The sequence below is a fragment of the Catharus ustulatus genome, chromosome Z, assembly GCF_009819885.2.
Source record: "Catharus ustulatus isolate bCatUst1 chromosome Z, bCatUst1.pri.v2, whole genome shotgun sequence".
In the NCBI taxonomy this organism is placed as follows: domain Eukaryota; kingdom Metazoa; phylum Chordata; class Aves; order Passeriformes; family Turdidae; genus Catharus; species Catharus ustulatus.
The window spans coordinates 54,113,242-54,135,640 of record NC_046262.2 but is presented as its reverse complement, the minus strand read 5'-3'; the positions used below and the strand labels follow the sequence as shown (position 1 = coordinate 54,135,640).

At 37.1% G+C, this 22,399-nt stretch overlaps 1 protein-coding gene across 4 annotated transcripts in view; it reads left to right on the top strand.

Annotated features, from left to right (window-relative positions):
• The window catches only part of ZNF608 (zinc finger protein 608), an 82,487-nt gene that overhangs the window by 23,772 nt on the left and 36,316 nt on the right, over positions 1-22,399 (top strand). For all 4 annotated transcript variants that reach the window (XM_033084827.2, XM_033084828.2, XM_033084826.2 and 1 more), the window contains exon 3: positions 13,085-13,340. In XM_033084827.2, coding sequence (XP_032940718.1) covers positions 13,085-13,340 — 256 coding nt within the window. The remainder of the gene's footprint in view (positions 1-13,084; positions 13,341-22,399) is intronic.

The following is a 22,399-nucleotide window of genomic DNA, read 5'->3' as shown; positions in this document are numbered from 1 at the left end:
TTTTTTGTGAATGAAAAGTGGAATTTGTTCTAAATATTTCAATGCTTGGTTATTTCACTCATCTTCCAAGGCCCAAATGCACTTGGAAGCATTATGACTTCGTTTATGAAGGGAGGTTTTTAATGTGGTTAACACCTACAACTTTGGCGAGATTTTTTTTAACAGGCTAGCACCTCCTTTTGCCATTATGAGGATCAGAGAGAAAGCTCATGCGCCCAATGTGCTTTGTCCTTTTGAACATCTGGCCTCTTGTTTTGATTTGTGAGCTATCTTAAAAATCTGGCATCAGTTCTGGGGTTTAAGTTCTAATTAAATAAAGTACACCGTCTGGCCATAAGCTTTGCAATACACTGAGGAAAGGAAAGGGAGGTTGAAAGCTATCTTCATTTTATGGTCAGTGAAACTGAGATGTCAAGACCATGGAGTTATTGAAAATGGTCAATATATTTTGATACTGCAAATTTCCTTCAAAAGTGACTTTTAGTGCTTATATATAGACCAAATGTGTTGGTGATCTTAGAATTCCTAGGTTTTAAGAACACAAAGCAAGTTCTGACATTAAGGCATGAAAATTAGCCGGGCCATGCCATAGTGCAGTACGTGATTGTATCAGTTCCTGTATTATCATCAGACTCTTTACCATGATTTGGGAATACAAAATAATTTTCAGTTATTTTGGGGGCAGAACAACAGATACCGTGTTTGTTCTATGGAGCAGTAAACAAAAAACTCATCAGAATTCAAGTGCTGTGACACTAATTTTAATCAAACACATGATCATTCTCTTCTAATTAGAAACAATGTCAAAAACAAGTGGTCAGTCTTCAGGAGATACTCAAATTAATCCAGTCTAGGTAGTTTAAATATGTGTTTCTTTGCTATGTAAGAGAGGAGACCTTTCTATATCATGCCTATTGAGATCAGAGAAGGCGGTATTTATCCAATTCTTTTTGCCAATTTTTCCTCTATAGAAAAGTTAGGTTGAAATGTAAGAATGTGTATGAAGTTCTTTGCTTGCATTCAAAGATCCACTAATTCTACCTCTGTATCATGGGTATATGATTTTTCCAATGTCTGTGTGTGTATTCCTTCTTTCTCTATGCTCAAACAAGCAATGCACCTTCAGATCTTTGATCCAGTCTTTTCTGGTTGGCCATTAGTCATATTGATTCTCCAATGGTAAAGGAAGCTTTGTTCTCAATGCAGTTTTGACAGTTCAGTGTCAAGGTCTGTCACATAAACACTATCCTCATCAGAGAATCTGCAAAAACATATAATTTTGCAAAACACAAACTCTGTTATATTTTTCCTTTTGTATTTGAGATAAGAAAAAGAAAACTGAGCAGGTTGGTTTTAATGTCCAAGAGGAGGGAAATTCCAGAAGCAAATAAAAACGAAGCAGCTCCCTCAAAACTGAAAAAAAAAAAAAAAAAGTCCTCAATTTCAGTATCTGAGAGTAGTATTTGAACTACTTTGTTCTTAGGTAGGCTTTGAACCAAAATACTGTTTACATACATACTGAGAACTGTTGTCAGCTGGTACACTTTTTATATTCCTGCTTTAATCCATTTAATCCATCCAAGAACCAGTGCAATGAGAAGGAAAGGAAAGGCAACCAGAGGTGTAATAAACACTGATTTAATTTTTACAGCACAGTACATTATAGAACTATAAAATTGTGTGATTAGCCAACTCATTAACACTGTCTTAAAGCAAATAAGTGTTTAGAGCTTGACACACTTAATGCTGAAAACCTTTCTAATAGTAAATTTGAAAAGTAACCAGTGTTGCTTGGAATAAAGATTGTGCTGCTGTGCATCATCAGGAGCTCTGTATTAGGGCTGTCATCTAATTATTCCATTCTAATGCATTCCCTGTTTTACAGCACTCCTGTCTATACTGTTTTGACACTTCCTTGAGAGTGGAGCTGTGTAGAACCTGCAGAGCACTTTCTACAGGACTGCCACAAAAATAACTTAATTGATTTAAGTACTGGCCTTCACTTTATAAAGGAGTTTCTTTTCACTTACTCTTTTGTCCCGCGTTCATTAGTAGTGACTTAGGAGCCATAGTAAGAGCCAATATAAGAGTCATTGCAGTCACCTAAAATATTTTCTGGTAGAATCCTATTGATCCAGATGCTGTGTTAGCTGTTTATGCTTTTAACATTTTCAGTGATGATTTAAGAGATCTAATAATCTGTTATGAGACATCTGAAAATTGCCATATTTTTGTACAAAGACTGCTCATGGAGTGCTTTCTTCATTATGTATTTGAGCTGGAATTTAGGAAGTCTTCACTCCTTTTGTAAGAGTCTAAAAATAGATAAATTGTGTCTTTTTAATTTGCTACATACTGAAAGGCCGCTTCTGTCAAACTAAAGTCATGTCACTTTGTGCATTTACTTCAGCATCTGGTATTAGTTTGTATTGATTTATTCAAATTTGAAAACAGTATTAGAGAACTCCTGGAAAACAAATTTACTGTCTCAGCCAGCTTAACAAAAACATAACCTCTTTATAAATTTAACTTATTTGAATCAGACTTTTTTTTTTTTTTTTGGTCATTATCAGTTATACAATGATTGAATCTCTTTCTTGTTTTAATTCTATGCTTATAAACTTACTGCTTTGGAAGAGGTCTGCCTGATAGTGTTTCCTGAGGTTAGCTTTTAAGCTATTGAATTGCAAGATCCCATTATGGAATGACAGAAAGAGGGAATACATGGAAATTAAAGTCTCAAGATGCTTTAGGGTGAGGCTCAAAGCAGTTTTGAGTACATTTTAGAGATAACTTTTTAAAACAGATTTATTCCAAAAACACATTTAGGACAAGATAAAATATATTTCTAAAATTGTGTCAGCCATTAAGCTACAAGTGATCTGTCTTTATGGACCTGTTGTGTTTGAAACATTGCTTTTGCTCTGGGAAAATAAAAATTCACCTGAGTGAGCAAGGGGACTCTTACACACAGCATTAAGCTTTGTGATAAAGTTCATTGACGCTTAATCAACTGAGTAGGATGTTATATTTCTGTAGCAACAGTTGTCATCTGCATGTGCTGACAGAATGATTGTGGGAGTGAGTTCTGTCTCCTTTGGTGCAAGACTCACATGCAGGCTGTGGTTCCACCTCTGCAGAAACTGATTTCACACTGGGCTGTCACTGCCACACTTTATCATGGACCTTGTACAATGAACTGACACGTCAAGCTGAATACCACCAAAAGTATGAGATGAATTGTGGGATTTAGGTCAGATCCTGCAAGATGTACCCTCAGTTAAAATTGTCACTACAGGTGTCCCTAGAGCAGTAAAGCTGTGGAAGGTAGCATTGCTGTGGCTACCTGAACAAACAGTACAGCTGTTTGCTGAAGGAGGAGTTTCACAGTGTCAGTCTGTTGCTTGACATTCTTGGTGCCTTTATGTGCTTCCTCAAGTAATTAAGGCCCTCTTAGCTGTGTCAATTTGACTAGCAGTACGCCATCCTGAAGTAGAATACGAGATGTGTGGTACTCCAGGTAAGAAACGTGAAGGGAATGATTGTCTGGAAGACCACAACAAAGTGGAAACCTTTAAAACTGGTTCATGTCAGAACAGAATATGTATTCTGGAGCTGTGCCTAAAGCTACTGGCTCTGAGACAGTGAAGAGTCGAAAAGGTTCCTGCTTCTTGCTTCCTCTTTGCTCAGAGGTTAATTACTGGCAGTAACTGAGATAGCTTTTATAAAGGTAGCTCTGGAAAATCCCCATAAATAAATTCTCTCTTCCCTTAAATACACAGTATTGGTAGGATTGGATTCAGGTTGTTTGCAGGCATCCTGTGAAGCCTCTCTATTTTTAGAGCCTTGCGTAGAGTCCAGAGAGGGAGGACAGTGATGGGACTAAACCATCCAGCTGCTTTTAAAATGTCAGCAACAAGTTGTTTGAGGTTCATCTTTATAGGCATGTTTACTTTTGTACAGAGGAATAACTGTTCCCTTTGGACTTACATTCTTGGCTTGTTTCCATTCATTTATACGGAAGAAGAGTAAACCTCTAGTCAACCACACTCCATAGAAGTCAATAAGACAGGCATAATTGTGGATTTTTCCCCACCCCCCCAACACTTTTGAAGACACACATAAACCTGAAAATGAGTTGGTGGTATTTCTTCTTCAGCTTTTCAAAATCATTAGCAGTACAGAGTAAATGCATGCCTTGAAGTCTGGCTAATTTGTATGTAATGGTAAACAGATCTGGTTTAGAGGATAATAAAAGTCATCAAACACTTCTGTGTAAGGATGTTCATTTCCAAATATCTGAATAATAGTTGCAGGATTGATGCATTCAGGAAAGGAACATAGAACTTGTCGCCTTTGTCCACCAAATAGAGCTTTTCCAGCCTTTCACAACTTCACATATGTTAATGAAAAACATTTTCTGAGAAATTGGCAGCTTCATGCTTTGTAGCTAATGCCAGCTTTTTTCATGGACCAGTTCAAGGCAGAGCAAAGGGAAAAATGCCTTGTTTTAGTGCGTGAATTACTCTGACAAGCTTTCACATTGCCCCTCCTCTTATTAATATTCTTTTTGATGTGAGCTTGTAAAACAGAGGATTGGCTGTTAATCTCTGGGATCTCAAGGGCTTTTGGCAGTGGCCCATAATTGATGTGTTCACATGGCTGTTGTCTGACTACTAATGATTAGACAGCAGTGTTATCTCCCAGCTAAATCAGTGTTGCTTATAAATCACACTTGATAAAGTGCAGTTTCATTTCTTCAAAGGGTCTGTACATGTTTATATAGTTCGATATGACTGCCAGAGCCATTTCATGATTTTGTGACACCTTAGATTAGGTTTATTTTTATGAGCAAGATATTTGAATTCCTAACAAGCATTCAAAAATGTTTCTTTCTGATTGTCTTTGTTTTAAGCTTACTATGCAGTGGGTAGAATAAAGACATTTGTACAGTTAGGGCAGATCATTCTAGAAGGCACAAGTAACTGGAGAAAATAACACATGAACAGTGAAATGCTTGGTCTGTCAATTTCTTTTGCTTTATTTGAACAGAAAGGGAACTTCCTTTGTTGTATGTGTTGATCACGCTGTTGCAGGACAGGACTCAAAAATCCGTGCTAAAACTCTTCAAATACAAACTTCTGTCTGTATTTGGGTTCCTCGAAAGCATGCTAACGAGGATCTTAAGGCAAAATTAACAGGTAAAAATGTTGTTGAGATAGGGACATGAGAACAGAGATCTCAAGATAATCTGAACTCTGAGCCACTGAAAGGACAAAATTTGTCTGTCTGTTAGGTAACCTGTAATCAGATAACTTGGGTGCTGACAGTGTAGATGTTGTCATGAAAAATAACTAAGAGAACCTTAAATTTGGGCTTCTCCTCTCTCCTCAAACTGAATGGCCTCAGAGTTGAGGCAAGTAGGTAAGCACATTTTGAAAGGTCTTTCTTGCTGACTCTGGTTCTTGTATTTGCGTTTACACTGTAAAATTAATCCTTCAGCCTCATTGTTAAGAGTTATTGGACACTTTGTGCCAGAAACTGGCACCATAATTGACAGAATTATTTGGAGGGAACGGATATTACTGGCTTCCTCCCCTCAAGGATTATTTTTCTTTAAAATATCTTTACTGTACATATATTATTTTCGGAATTTTTTTAGAGCTCTCTTATTTGAAGTGCTATCTACTTTTATCTCTGCTAAAACAACCACTACAGTCCAGGTGCTGCCCACAGTTATGCTTCAGTGGACGTACTCTGGATTTATACCAATGAAAGTGTACACCAGTTGGGAGAAAAGAAACAAACAAACACTTGTCATAAATTGTCTTTCCTGAAGACACTGTAAATAGAACAAACTGCATTTAGGAATAAAGATTTTAACTAAATATCCAGCAGTGGGTAATTTCAAGGAGAGCTAAACAATAATGCTTCAGCTCTTTTTTCAGTTGAACTGTCACAGTAAAAAGGAAAGCTGAAAGGTGATTTTAGAAGTTTTTCCTTTAGTGACTAGCTAAATAATCCTGAATGTGCATGTCCCATTCCTGAAAGTAATAATATTGTCTTCTCCTTTAAATAAAATTAGGATACAATATCCTATACTTGGTAGTGTTTGTAGTTAACACCGTGCATATTTAAGGTCTAAGGAACAGAGAAAAAAACTACCTGATATGGCTCCTATATCCTATCAAAGAACACAAGAAGGAGACCTCTAAGGCAATAATACAGAAATATATTAGTCAAGGACCTACATATCTTAGCTAAAAAGCCTAAGGGCTTTTTAAATTAAAAATTCTAGGGCCTGTAGACACCAATAAATATGGGGTCATTAAGTCAAATGCTCAATTTTCAGAACATGCTAAGAATGTCATCCGTAAGAATGTAGTCAGACCCATAAAGGCTTTTGGTGCACATAAGCCATCAAGGAACTTCAGTTCTACTTCCTGAGGATTACAGAAAGTCCTTCACAAGCTTTTGGAAGAGAAAATATTAATTTAGACAACTTTTCTTAACAACAATTTATTGACTTCAGGAAGCAATGGCATCAGTCATATGTGGGCAACTTTGCACTCGCAAAGTGAGTGGTCAGCAAATGGGTAAAAGGCAACAGTGGGCTGTTGACATGCAAGTGGACAAAAAAGTGCAAAGAAGCCATTTGTCTTCTGAGTTTTGTTGCTACTTTGTTATATATATATTGTACTGGAGCCCTGGAAAAAGTCGCTAACACAAATAAAAAATGTTTTATTGCATGTCTTCTGGACTCCAGAATGGCTGAAATGGCAGCACTTCCACCAGACTGTGGTTGCATCATCAAGTAACTGAAAACATCTTTTGGAACCGGAGAAGTTCTGCTTTGGAGTCATAGGGTCATTATTTGTATGGACATTAAGAACTAAAATTTGCAGTGGAGGAGTTAAATGATGATGCAATCAAATTAAACATTATCTTCCTATATACAATCGAGAATGAGAAAATTTTCCATGGTCACTTGGAGTCTTTATGTGTCATAGAGCAACCATACTCCTTTCTCAGGTTGAGGTCTCATATGTATTAGAAATAAACATAGGAAAACTGAGGGTAATAAGTATTCATAATACTGTGAGACTTATGTAAGCAAATACCATATCTATTTTCAGCTTCAGAAAGGTTGAGTGTAGCAGAAACTTCAGAATAAAAAGAAGTGATTGCCATTGTTTAAATGAAAAACTTCTAAAGGCTCATATAAGTTCATAAAGCAGTATGTAACCCTCACTAGCAAGTGCACGTGCCTTTTTTTTTTTTTACCATATTCAGTTGCATGATACTCACAGATGCTGGACATCACTATGCAGTCTATCTAGCCCCAGACAGAAATACACAGAAATTTCTTCCTTTACTGTTCAAAATAATTCCTTTCTTGATTGTGGAATTGTGTGTGTCTCTACACAGGATAGGTACCTTGAGTGAATTTTTAGTACTTGTTCATTTTGTATTAAAGCTTAGCAAAGCTTACTGGCTGACTGAAGAAAAGTTTGGAAGTGCAGATTGACCAGGAGAAATCAAGATTCAATGCATTCTAGAGACAATTATCTCAACGAATGTGATTTACGTAGGCTGAATGAGAAGAAATGTCTCTACAAGAAATTTGCAGGTGGTGATCTGGGCATCCTCCCAGAACTCTGCCAAGCATTAGAGTTGACATACAATTTTTCACAGATGCAGCCTTGGCACAAGGATATCACTGGCAGCTGTCAAATGCTAATTTTTCTCACAGTAAAATGGGTGAATGACTTGGGAAATCCCACTCATGTAGAATAGGAGAGCCAAGAAAGGACAAGGAAGGAAGTTTCCTTGCCTGTTGTTCATCACTGTTGTGCTGTATTGGACTCTGCTCTGAACTTTGACTCTTCATCATAGTCTTTATTAATACTGTTCTAAAAATAAAATTGTTGTGTCTGTGGAGGTGCTGTAGATCTATCATGTCACATAGTCACATAAGGTCTGTGGAGGTCTGGAGGTCACCATATAAAACTTTGTCAAAAGATGAATTTGCAGAACTCTGTGTGCTGGTTAATATGGCTGATGTGAGTGGCAAAGAATCTTTGATACAAGGGGGACTTTTTTCCCTTGTTTTCTGCATTGAAAACTTAGCAGCAGAGTAAGATTTTTAAGTGATTTTTTTTTCCTTAATAGCAACTGTTCAGAATATTCAAATCATTTCAGATGTGAGTGATTTGAGGCTTTACTAGGGAAAAATGTGACAGTCCTGTTAATGCCTTTTGCTGTCTCCAGCTACTCAGTTGATTGAAGTGGAGAAGATAATGTTAAGAGTAGGAAATACTTGGAAACTGCAAGTAGATGATACCTGTGTTATCAATTCAACACAATTACACATCAGGTTTCTTGTTCATGGTACAATATTTGTAAAGCACAAACACTTTTTAAGCAAAATATTATTCTCAAAGAAAGGTTTCAAAGTGTGGAATTTCAATGACATTTAGGCAGTTTGAATAATCTTTGTCATTCCTGTACATTTAAGTTCTTGTGGTTCTCAGCTAAGTTCAACAAGATAAGTAATTTTCTTAGTACCTCTGACCTTCCTGAGCTTTGAATGTAAAGTATGTAATAGATATGTCTGTCCTATGGTAGAAATTCCTTTCTGCATCCATGTCTTACAGTATTTATTTTTTTGTATGCTGTCCTTTATGGCACTGACCTTTTTTCCCTCCAATGATTTGATGCAGAAAATTTGAAGAAAAAAAAAATCAGTTTGGTGTAGCATTATGCCACAATGCTTCTGGGTTTGCCTCTGATATGATTTATAGGTAAGAAATACTGAACTGAGATTAAAATGAGATCTTTCAGACAAAATGGAGATTCTTCATAGTGGTAATTCCTGTTACATGGTAGAATATGAAGGAATAGCTTTAGGTTTTGAATATGTAAATTCTCTGTGGCGCAAGGTTTGTAGAAAGAGGAGAGTTAAAGATTGGTGAGTTGTCTGGTAGTGCAGACAAGCTTCTGAGCACACAGACATTTTTCTCATGTCACATTTCCCCATATTTCTTCTCTTCCAAAGCAGTTGGATTAATTTCATTAAAATTGATTCTGATTTATGATGCTGTGCATGAGATTACAATGAAGTCTTCTGGGGTCACTGTTGCTTTAGAAAATTAAGATAGTGGCAAGTATGCTTTATGTATAAACAAGCTAGTCTCCTTTTCATCATAAAAGCTAAAGAAACCAGGAATGTAGGATTTTTGGGTGGGATTCAAAACTTCCAGATAGGGATGAATTCCTTTATTTCCTGTTTTCCTTTTCCAGCACAGTGATTTTGCGAAGTATTAATTCATAACTCCAAAGAACTTGTCAATGTAATTTTCAAGGTTGGAAGTTTCTTAGTCTTTTCTGTCTTTATGTTGCTGTCTTTTAGAGGGAGGATTTAGGTTTGCAAAGGGCCAGGCTTGGTTTTTTAGTTAGATCCTATAATAGGATTCAGATCTTCTTTTCACATTCTTTCTATTAGGGCAGACATTCCCACTGGGAATGCTTACAGTAGATTTTTCTTTTTTTCTCCAATTTAAAAGTGGTGCTTTCTGGAAAGAGCCTGTGCTTAGCCTGAAAGCTGCTCCTCTGCCTTTCTCCCAACTGTGTTGGTAGATGGATTAAATGGCTTTTGGCATGTACATTTCAAAATCACCTGGTGGATGACACTGCAGTAGTGTATGACCCACTTTGGTCTTAGATAGGTAGACTGCGTTATCATTGAGATATATCTTCAAAGACACATCTTCATTAAGTCAGGAAGGTGAGTTTTGCTACACAAAACTTGATTCCAGCATGTAAAGTGCCTCAGTAACTGAATTTCTGTTTTAGAAAGTCTTGCCTGTTTCTTGTTGGTATTTCCTTTTTCTTCCATGCGTGTTTCTTCCTATTGATGAATGTTATGCAGGCACCAAATCAGACCTGTTTTTTAATTAATTTTCTTTTTGGTAAATGTTCAGATAAAGGATTGCTCCAAGAAGCAGTGACTACGTTGCTTGGCAGGCGGTCTTCATTTTCTGTGAGCTTTCTGCTACTAAGCATCATAGCTCCCTGATATGATCAAACACTTGGCAGTGGAAAACTGCCATGAATAACACTGCAGCTTTGTAGCCTTTGTCACCAATCAGCTCTCAAAAGCTCTTGGAATTAGGTGAAGAAAATATTGCTTGAATATTTCTGTCTTTTTGTGCTCCTTTGATTGTGTGTCTAAAGAGAGCATCTATGTAAATAACCTTCTTCAGATTCAGATTTTCAATCTCATATTGGAACCTCTTGTGTGATAAACAGCAAGGCTACTGCTCAGTATGTGCCAACACCTGGGAATAATAATGAAAAAATAACAGTGAGAAACTGCAGAGCATCTGTTCTTGACATTAACTTTCCTCAGTTTGACAGATTGCCACCACCAGATGTTAGTCTTATGTGCCTTTTTTTCCACTGGAGATGGCGGCCTTCCTGCTTCTCTTTGCCTCTAATAGCTTACATCAGTGCTCTTTGGAGAATTCATGAAAACAATTGTGTCACCACAATGATCTCTAGGAACCACCACTTTGCAGTGCTGTTATGATTATCAAACAGGATGGGATAATTTTAAAACATGGAAATCTGGAGCAAGGTTTAAGCTTAGTATATTTTTTTCTCGTGATCGAGGTCATGCTTGTGCAATGGATATGTACCTCAGTGACAGTAAGCATCCACTTATTTCTCAGCCAAAGGTTTAGTGTTTTAATTCACAGAGAAACAGTCCCATTTAGTGCAAGCGCCCCTATTTGGTCTTGTCCTGAGTGAATGTTTCTAGTGGAAAACATGAACATCCATTAGCAGGTCTAAATAAACCAGAGTTGAGCACAAATATTTGTAGCAAAGAACTTAATAGGATGCACTGTCAGATCCATGCTTTCGTTAGCTCCCCCTCACTGTTTATAACAGTTAAAAACAGAAAACACATTTGTCAATTTAGCCTGTGTTCATTTAAAACATTGGCTAGTTCAGCATGACCACAGAAAACACTTTGGATTTTTCTTCCTCTGGTCCTGTGATGAATCTCTTTTATGGAAGAAGGATGTTGCATACATAGTAGTAGGTTTTGCACGGCTTTACAGAGCACCGTGTAAACTGTCAAGCAGGCTGTTTGTTCATCAGCATTTTTGTGGTTTATAATGGGATGTGGCTTCGCATTTCCTAAGTGCTGAGGTCCATTTACCTGCCAGTTCTCTTCTGGTTGGAAGTGAGGTGTGTTGAATTATGGCTGGGCAGACAGAGCAGCATCACCCAGCCAAGCGCCTGGGAGAGGGGCTCTGCGCCATGTAGCCGTGTGCCTCCACTTGGGGCTGCAGGGAGGAGAATCGGTGTCTCCCTACGCTCAGCACACGCAGTTATGGTTCTGTGGGATGTGTGCTGTCAGATACTGCAATAACAGCTGCTGCTGGGGGGCAGCTGGGGCTTGGCTTGCCTGTGTGCCATCAGGTCTGCTCTGCAAAGCTTTCCGCCTGTGCATTAACTCCGCAACTTGGCTGGCATGAAGAGAACAATAAAGACATCATTGCTTGAGTGCACTGCTCTATGCCATGGGAACTCTGCTTTAATCAGTAGAATTTTGATGGTATTAGTAGGTTTTTACTCCTGAGGGATGCTTTCAGTTATTTATGTTTTTTGCTTTGGTTTTGGAGTTGTGGTTTTTTGTGGTTGTTTGTTTGTGGTTTTTGTTTGGTTGTTTTTGTTTTGTTTGTTCTGTTTTTGTTTGGTTTATTGGGTTTGTTTGTTTATCTCTAACCTCAAGATTTAATTCTCAATAAAAAGAATCCCCTCCAAATGAGGAATACCTTGGAGAAGACTGGGGTTATACGTCCTTCCCCTCTTCTGCTTAGTTCTGATGTAACTGAGATTAGAATCCAGACTGGTCACACAAAGATCGAGCAAAACATTTTTACAAAGTTATTGAGAATTATTTAGCACACATAAGGCTAGCACACATGATTAAAAGGCTGTCAGTTTACATCTATGAACAATGCTAAAAGTGGCAGAATTATTATGAAGGCCAATGGTAACAATTGCTACCATTTAAAAAAAGTTCTTCCTAATTTGTCATTTTATTTTCTATTTACGAAAAGTGTCCATTTGATGAAGTTAGCTGATCTATGATACATATATAATACCATTTAGTCTGTCCTTTCCTTTGTATCCCCATTTTGCTTTACAAGAAGGTAAAATTAACTTTGATACTTTATTTATTTGATACCTAAAGATACATTTGAGCAAAATGTTGTGAGGTCCAAAAATTAAAAACAGCATAGTCTTGAAGACATTTGATCATCTATTTCAATGCAGCTAAAAACCAACTATTTTAAAAAAATCGTTAGGTTGAAGAGTGATTTCTTTGTATGCATATATTTCTTTATTGTGATATCTGTGATCCAATGGGCCAAATGAACATGAGTTTCAGGTGGTTTAGCTAGTTGACTGGGCATGCTCATATCCTTATCCAGCTGTCTTTTATGGGGCAAGGGACCTTAGAGCCAGAGTGAAATACCATATGGATATTAGAATTGTTCCAACTACTAATGTCTCTGTGATACACATGAAAGAATAGCATTTGTGTCGTTGTACCTGTCTTTATAAATGTCTTTCTTTAAAGAGAAAATGAAGCGCCCTGTTCAAAAAATTAATTTCCATCCACAAATCAGTCTCTGTCAGTGCCAAGAAAAAAGTAAACTTACTCCACGTTTTTTTAAACTTATTATTATTTCATACTAACAGTCTATTACAACAGGGAATAGTCTAGTAGAAACTTAGCAAGTTGCCTTGTCTAGCATGTATGATGGGTATTTTTGTACTGAATTTTTCCTGTACAGCGTTTGGGCTAATGCCAAAAAAATTGAACTCATAAGACTGAAATTACCCGTGATACACCAAATCCATACATAAAGAAATGTAATCTTGGGAAACTGGGCTATTACTTTTTTAAAATTTATTTGTGGTTTTTGTTTGTTTTTTTAAATTATTGTTTTAATTTTTTTAACTCTCACAGCACCATTATAGTAAGTTTGTCTGTTGTTTTCAGGTTGATCCCCTGTTTACAGTGCCTGCACCTCCACCTCCGATTTCCAGCAGTATCACACCTCAGATTCTGCCCTCCTACTTTTCCCCATCTTCATCCAATATTGCAGCACCAGTCGAGCAGCTTTTGGTGCGGACACGTTCAGTGGGTGTAAATACTTGCGAGGTTGGAGTAGTAACAGAACCTGAATGCCTTGGACCCTGTGAGCCTGGGACCAGCGTGAACTTGGAAGGAATTGTGTGGCATGAAACCGAAGAAGGTAAATTGTTTTTTCCATTAGGTTTTTCTCTGAGATGTATCGTCAATATATGCTGAATCTGCCTGGGTGCTAGCTGAAGCCTTGCTAATCTGTTGGGACACCATTATATACTGTGACAGTCACAGCTTTACAGTTCAGCTAGTGAGCTTTTATTTTAAAAACAAGTGGCAGGTCTTTCCATTATTTAAAGCAACTGTGTTTTCCAAATGACCTACCATGTAACCCCAGTTAATAATAGGATTGTTTCTTCTTGCTATATTAAGAAAAACGTATGAAGGACTTGCTAATAGAATAGCATAGATGTGCTATTTAAATGTACATCATGAGGGGGTGTTTGTGTGAATAGTTTAGATGAAAACTTAGAAAGCTGAATATTTCAGCTGATAAGAAATGCCACCATTACATAACAACAGAGGCCCCAGAGACCCCGTGAAAATTCAGTTTGATGTGATTATTTTTGCATTTTGGTTACATAAAATATGCTTTAAGAGGAAAGCTTTCAACCTTGAAGAAAAGTGTTCCATGTGGTGAAGAAGTGCTATCAAAACCATATTGATGTCTTTAATATCCTTTGAAAACATTTGTCCAAGTAGGAGTGTTGGAGAGCTTTGGGGAACACTAAACATTGATTTGCTATGATTTAGGACAAAGTAAGTAGGAAGAGGATTATGCTGTGATATGCAGATTTTTCCATTTTGGATTTCAAAAACTCATTATTAAAATATCAGCTTTTTCCTGCTAAGAATACTGCATGTGTACACTAAACTTCTGCAATTTTTTATTTAATAATAGCAGATGTTTTCAGTTAAAGCTGTGTGAAAATCTCCCTGTGATAGTTCTTACATTTCCTTTGAGGGTTATTTAATTTTTAGTGATCTACCTTCCTCAACAGTGAAAACAAGATTATTTACAAAAAGATATAATGACAGAATGCAGCAGTGCATCGCTTCATGATAAATCCTGACATGCTTCAGACCCATATGCACAATGGCATTTCGTCCTTTGCAGTGATATATAAGACCTCACCAAAGTGCTCTATGCTGTCCTCTCAAAAATCAATAGAGAGAGTCAGATTTACTTGCTTTTATATGCTTTCATCCATCCATCTTTCTCTCTGTGTATGTCTACAGCAGATTCGTAAGGTAGATTGATCCTTTTAGATTGTTTTTAAAGCACAGTATAAATTCTGTTTTAAAATATCCCTGCAGAGATGACTGCCCTTAGCAACTCCAATCTTTTTTGACTGGCCTGTATTAACCAGAGTTGGAATGTGTGGGTGTTAACTGTGTTGACATGAAAGAGCAGTAGCTGTTAATAGTGTTATTCTTGCTGAATAAACTAAACCTCTGACCCCCACTGAATTTAAGAGGTCTTCCTTGCAAAAGGCTTGGCACCAGAAATGAAGTATTAAAAAAAGTGCATTCTGGTCAGGGTGACATTCCATTTACCAGTATCTCAGCACTCTAATGGTTTAAAAACTCTTGTTAGTTAATGGAAATTAACGCCCTTAGCCTTTTCCTAGTTTGTCTAAAACAATTTTCTGAAACAACTCAATTCATTGAGTTGGCATGTTTGCGCAAAACTGTTAGGAGTATGCCTGCTTTCATAGCTTTACAAACACTCTTTGGGAGCACTATAGCTATGAGTGACTACAAATATAGATAAAACTGGATTCTAAAATACTCCAGAAATATAGCTAGAGTTTAGATTAATAGACTGAAGATAGTTGATGTGATATCATATTATGTGGTTTGTACCATGCTCTTCACGTTTGAATGTTTCAGACCCTGGTGACAGAAGAAAATAATACGAATTCGAATGTTTTATCCTAGAGTTCCCAATCAACACTGTATTAAGAAAAATTATTTTCTAATGATGATTTTTTGCATTTTAATTAAGTTTGGAAGTTTGGAGCACACATATATATTTGCGTGTTTTAAAATTTGCTGACATGTTCATGAAAGCAGCTATATAGAAGCTTGTGTGGAGCTATTTTTCTGCAAAATTCTAAGAAACAGTGTACAGATGGGTTTTCTTTTTACCTGTAATAGGAAAAAAATTATCAGATACTAATTTTCTCAAGTTAGAACACAACCTTTCCTAAACTGGTGTAAATTCAGCTTACTCTAACCAAAGTCTTTGTAACTAGGCACATCTAAAACCATTTTGATGTAAATAATGACATACAAATTTCTTTTGTAATTTTCATGTGTTTTTTAGTTTTCATTCCCTTTGCTGCTTTCCAAAACTTAATAAAAACACACATGCAAACTGACATTTCTCTGGCTGTCTGTATATCTCATAGCTTCTTAACATAAAACAATTCAAAGAAGCTAAGGAAGGTACGAAAAATTCTAATCCTGGCTTGTGTTTTGAGATCTTTGAATTGTTTTCTATCTAGTTTAGCCACTCTGTAAAATGAGTTGTGAGGTGATAAAGATAGGCTTGTAGGCTGGCTGAATACTCATAGGAACCAAATGTGCTGCTGAGCAGCCTTGGTGTGCTGCAGCAACTAGTTGTGGGAATGCAAATACAGAAAGGATGTGGTGAATCATAGTTATTACAACAAGAATGGCAGCCTGAGTGGAGAAAGATAAAAATCAAATAGTTTATGCAGAACTCATTATTAGCACAAATGTAATACATGCTTTATAAAATAGAAGGTATATACTGAGAATTCCTGTTATGATGGTATCTGAAATAACCAGTTTTCTTTTATGTATGTTGATCAAGTTGTCAAATTCTGTTGCATTTGTTCTTTGAGATCAGAAAAAGGAAGATGTTGAGGCTTATGAGTCATATTTTTAAGATAATCAGTCCAAGGGTGAGGGGCAAGGGAAGAAAGCAACACCAAATTTCAGACAAAATTCCGAAAGATCAAAAAGGGCATTGTTACAACTCTTTTCATTACTTCCACACCACTCTATTTAGTTGACTTGATTTAATAAATCAGACCATTTTTCCCAGTGTGTTTTAATCTTTAGAGGTGTAGAGGGAATCTGGCATCTGAACTCGGTGATATTTAATTACAAGGGGTGGTAACTAACCGTAGGTGGTTACTCCTTCAGTTGACTGAGACTGCTGCTGGTTATCACATGGTTATCACATTTCTCAGTTGCTCCACTAAGCTGTGTAGTGTTTAATTGCTACCTATATATGCCATAGGGATTGTCATCTGCACAACAATCTTGTTTGGATATAACCTGATGGTGTGTCCAAAGTGGTATTAGTGGTTGTGAAATAGAGCGCTGTAGGGACTATATGGGGCTAGCCTGTGGGAGGGGAAAGAGAAATGATTATGTGGGCAAGTCAGCCTGAAACTGGCAGCTGATGTGGATATTGGACACCAGAAGCTATCTGTAGGAAAAATCCTTCACAGAAAGTAGCTTGGTAGTGTTAACTGGAGTGCATATTTTGGTTTGGTTTGTTATTCTGTCATTCTGGGAAACAACTGCTGAAAGTCTCTATTGCTACAATGAGAAAAAAGTTTATCTTGAATCAGGTACTTGCTAAATTGTATGATTATCTTCTGGGTAAACAATTTCTAAGCAAGCAGTAATTTCTTCTTGCTACCTGGAGGAAACAAAAATGACCCAGAAAAAAGGGAAACCGCCAACCAACTTTCTAAATTGCTTAAAGCTCGCATTTTTGTTCAGCTTCTCACACGCAGTTGCCCTGGGTCATGCCCTGGTTTTGGTTCTGCATCTATTAGTAGAGTCTGCCTTTAGGTGGGAACCAGCAGTACGGATGATGCCTTCTTTTCCTGAAAACTGCGTAGGAGACAGCCCTTGCTGCCTCTGTGTGCAGAATGAGCTGTCTACATGTGGTGACATTCTTCCTCTTTGTGCTGATCAGGTGCAACCTGCTGTTGCTCAGTAACAAATAATGGGGAAATGAGTTGTGGTTTTTAATCAGGGTTAGGGTATTGGTCTTTGTACCTTGAGACTGGTTGCCAAATGGAAGGAACAGGAATCTGCTGTATCTCAGAAACTTAGGGTATTCCAAATTTATCATAGTGTCAGTTCTGATACGATTGTGCAGAATTTTTAGAGAAGGTTAGTAGAAAGAAGAAGGTTTAGATGACAAAAAGGCATGCTGGTATTTGTTGTGTATAGGGTTTTCCACTGCCACTTTTGCAACTAATATGCATAGTTTGTTTTGAAAATGTTATCTGTTGCACAGAGCCAATGTGGATTCCTCTCTGCCTTACTATGTGGTCTTAGTTTTGCAAAGACTATTTTGAAAGAACAGTCTGTTTAAAATATCTTTGGTTAGTTATGTGTTAGTACATGTGTGTGTAAGCAAGGGTGTGTATGTGTCAACAGAAATAGAATTAGAAGAATGAGTAGTCTGTCTGCCTGTTATTCCTGTTAGCAATTTTTGTGGTTTAACAACCGCATTTTGTTACTTTGACAAATACAAAGGCATGATGAAACCATGAAACTTCTAATGGTGAAAGCCATGTCAAATATTTAAGGAAACAAATGTAGAAATTAGAGACTTTTATCAAAGAACATTAAAACAATTTGCAGAAATTTATAGAAACATGTTAAATCACACTGTTGTCTTGAGCTCAAGCAAGGTCCATTGAGAGTGGCAACATGCTTTATAAAACCAAGTGATCCAGTTGTAAAAAACAGCTCACTTTTAGACCAGGTGCATTTATATTTCTGTATGATGTGGACCATTTACCTGCTAAGTACAGGGGTTAGGTATTGTTAACCACCATATTTAATTCAGAATTGTGGGTTTATAAGCATAAAGATAACTACCGCTCAGAAATCAGGGTTTCTTATGTCTGCATTACAGAGAAGTGGTTTGTGTAGGTAAGTAGGGTTTTTGGCTAGCTACACTAACAGAACACCTAAAATCCAGCCGTTTCCTCCTACTGCATGAGTCATCTCTGACCCAGTATGAACATCACCCACTATCAAAATACCATCTGTCAAGAAAAAGCCTTTACGTGTATTTATATTTTACATGTTGTGTTTAATTTTTGCTTTTTCTACTGTATGTAATGCCAGACCTAGTAAATCAGTGGATTTAAGGAAGCCTTAAATATGTGATTTTGTTATAGACTTTGGCTGTCTCATTGTATTACCTCAGGCATTGGAGTCTGACACGTATTACATGTTACATGGAAACTCGTAGCAGAAGAGATATGCTCTGCATCTCACAATGGAAAGCCACAGTCTTGCATAAAAAGATGTTTGTGGTTTGTGGGAGCGCTACCTACTTCACAGAAGGAATCTGGCATGTACACAGACTGAAACAAGTTTTAAGAGTTGTAGAATTCATACCACAAGATGGATTTAGCTGTAGTTAAACCAAGGTTGTGTCTGAAGGGGCCATTTTGATCATCTCTGCTGTTTGGGTGACCTTATCAGATCATGCACTTGTTTAGGGACATAAATTCTGGCATTGTCCTCTGACTGGCTTCTGCACTGTTTCTTGTGAACTTCCTTGAAACATAGAGTGCTGGCCAGTGTTAGAGCCAAGGAGTGCCTGTAGCCTGCTTTATACCGTCTTCATCAAAAATAAATGAAGCAAACAATAATTTTAGATGATCCACAGACTCCCCTCAATTGGTTTAAACCACTGGGATTGACTCTATGAACCAGGTGCACATGGTTGTGCTGTAGCTTCAGTGAGTTGCCCTGGATCAGCTGGGTCACAATAACCAAACCTTTGCAGGCTCTTTGTTCTCAGTAAACTGTACATAAATCATGTCAGTATCAACATCAATGAAACAGAAATTCAAAATACCTTATGGCTGGTCCCTACTGGCAGAGGAGGCAAGATGAGAGATACTTTCTTGAGTTTTAATTTTGATTCTGTTGCAAACAGCTTCTTTTCTCAAAACTTTTGATTAGTCGTTCATATAAATATAAATTTGAGTTTTAAGCTATTTGTCTAGGTAATGTAAAGCACCACAGAGTAGTGAAGATCTGTAAAAGAAAAAAAAAAATCAGGTGAAAACAGAACCACTGGTAATTTCCAGACAGCAGAGAAGTTAAACTAACTCACCTGCCTTTCCATTTCTTAGCAATATCATTGCTTCAGATTTTTGAAGACTGCAGACCAACACTGGAAGAAAGACACTTAGGAAATTTGTGCTGTTAAATATTAAATTTGGTATTTAAATGTTAAAAGTATTTGGCATTCCTCCTTGAACATAAACACCCCACAGGGTCTAGCCAGTGCTAGTCCTACAGATTTGTTTAGAAGCTGTATGCCTCTGTTGCATGGAGGAACGTGTGACTGCTTTACTGCCTAGTGCTTCTCTTGTTGGTTCACTCTTACTACACTGATGTAATGCTAGGCCAAGTGTAGCTACAATACAGTCACAATAACTGACCAAAAACATCAGAACTTACTTACCCTGGTTACTCACAGGCAGCTTATCTAAAGGGAGACTTGGCAAATGCTGCATTTTCCAACTGAGTTAGAATCTGGGTGTAATTCTCTTGGTATAACCCAAAGCAGAGAATGAAAAAACTTAACAAATTCCAGACAGTGCTTGCATAAAACTCTGCATATTGCCAGACTCCTACAGAGGAGGACTCCCTGTGCTGCTTGTACATACATAGAAAATTATCCCTTTTACAAACAAGCATATGGGGGCAGGGAGGGTGCCTAGAAAAAGGAAGGAGGATAATTGAGATTGGAAACATTTGCTTGGAGCTATTTGAATGTGAAACTGAGCTTGCTCAAGCAGTGAGGTTATGAACACTGAAGGAGTTGCTTCAAGAAAAGCAACAGTTTTGAACATTTATTGCTGAAAAGCAAAATCTCAGTAGCAGCAGATTGCTTAGAAGTGAGACTGTTCCAGTACGAAATACTTGGAACATGTGATGTTTGGATTTGTAGATAGCAGGGGGAGAGATGACTGCTAATGAAGTGTGTGCGCATCCAAGTGTTTCCTTACTAAATAAATACCATTGGAGTAGGGAATGAAAGCACAACTTAAATGGCATCTTTAGGTGGTGTACTTCAGGGATTAATCCACTTATTTAAAGATGTTCTCTTGGTCACTATTAATTTTGTACGTAGTTTAAATAGTTAGGACAAGCTCTTGTTTTGCTACACTCCAGTGCCAATCTTGTGTAGTGGTGAATGAGAGTTGGAAAGACTGTACGTTTTTACTAATACAGATTAATATAAATTTTAAAAATAATCCTTTTTTTTCACTGTTTGAGGCTACATCATGAGCTGCTTTTGGCATTGGGACTAACTTTCCAGTGTAAGATCAGTGGCTGGCCTAACAAGCAGCTTTTCATTTTTAAAAGAAATAGTAGAGACTTATATTTTGGTATCCTGAGGCATATTTGTAATTCTTTCTAGTTGCTACTGATGTAGTAGTAACTGGCTACTAATCTGGAATTTGTGGTGGTAAGTAGTAATCTAAAAAGCAGAAGGAAAAACTCAAAAATTTTGAACAGTGAAAAGCCCTTTGAGATTCAGGGTTCATAAAAGATTCCTACTTATGTTTTTTTTCTAAAAGAGACAGGGAACACAGTGGTTGAAAATGTAGAGGCTGAGGGAGAAGAAAAAGAATATATATAAAAAAGAAAAGCTCAAGGGAAATAGTTTTTTGATTTAGTCTGAAAAAGTAGGTCTGGATTTACAAAAGCTAGTATTGCAATGGAAAGCACAATTGAAGTTCATCAATTTTATATCCCCAAGTGCCATGAAATTTAGGGTAATAAAACCCCCTAGAAACATCTGGGATGAAGAACAAAAGGCTAGTATTAGAGCACTTTGCTTTAATTTGGGTTTTCTAGGGTTTTTTGGGAGGGTTTTTTTGGGGTTTTTTTGGTTGGGTGGGTTTTTTTTTGGTGTGTGTTTTTTCTTTCTTTCTTTTGTTGGGTCTTAGTTTTTTTTAAGGAGTATCAACTAAAGCAAAACACTTACACATCCATCAAAATTAGCACTGGTTTGTGTTTACTGGCTGTAAATTTAAAGCTCAATAGAATTTAAAGAGGATATAACTACGGAAATAAAAGGCTGTAGAATTAATTTTTAAGGGCAGATATTTTACCATCCTTGTTAAAGATTTAACCAGAATAAAGAAGAATACTTAAGAAATGCCTTACATACCTTCTTTTCCCCTTTTTTTTCTTTTCCCCCTGTCTTAAGGTATCAGTTAAATGTATTTACTAAGCCTCTTCTTGTGTCAGTATATTTAAGGGATTTTGTTTCTTTTGAGTTTTGTTGTTGTTTCTGTTCGAGTGTTAGAGGCAGATCAGGCTATTAGCTATTTCGGTAGTAATTTAGCTGATAATATAACGATTAATAAAATGGAAGTGGACATTAGTTATCAGGAGATGGCAATTCTGTAGCCAGTCCCTAACACTGAGGGTAAGTGTTGAAGAAAATCAGTTCCAAGTAAGGGTAGTTCCAAATGTATTTTCAATTAATCTAGAGGTGGGTTTTTCCCCCCATCACATAAAACTTCTTCATTTAAGTAGGCTGAAGCAAGTAATTATGTTTTACTGCCTGTTTACTTTCCCCTGCAGTGACTGAACCTGTACTTCTTAACCTTGCATTCATATTGAGCTGGCTTTTGTGGATCTTTGAAAGCCCTGAGGCTATGTGACCTGCTCTAGATGGGATTTAGAAACAGTAAGATGAGTCTCAGGTTTCACTAAAGGAACTGTTTTCCTTAGGGAAGAGAGACACTGATGGCAATTTTTAGCAGAGTATGACTTCTAGTGTGTTACAGATTTTAAAAAGAAGCTTGCTTTATAGGTTATTCTCTACAATTTTCTGAAAGTCCTGAAAGTTAAGAGTGTAGGTTCTGTGGAGAAAGTTTTGCAGTAAATTAATATTTCTTGAGAGATTTTGTTCAAATGTCACTGTCACCTTTGACAGTGAAGCCACTACAAGTCTGTCTGCATCCAGGCCAGTTTCATCCAGAAGAATCATTAGGTGTTGGTAGATTTCATGTAGCTTCAGGCTAGTAAGAATCACTGGTTACAGGACTGAGCAATTAGAAAATGTTAAAAAAAAAAAAAAGTGACTCCTGGGTTCCAGCAATTTCCAGCCAGACACCTTTA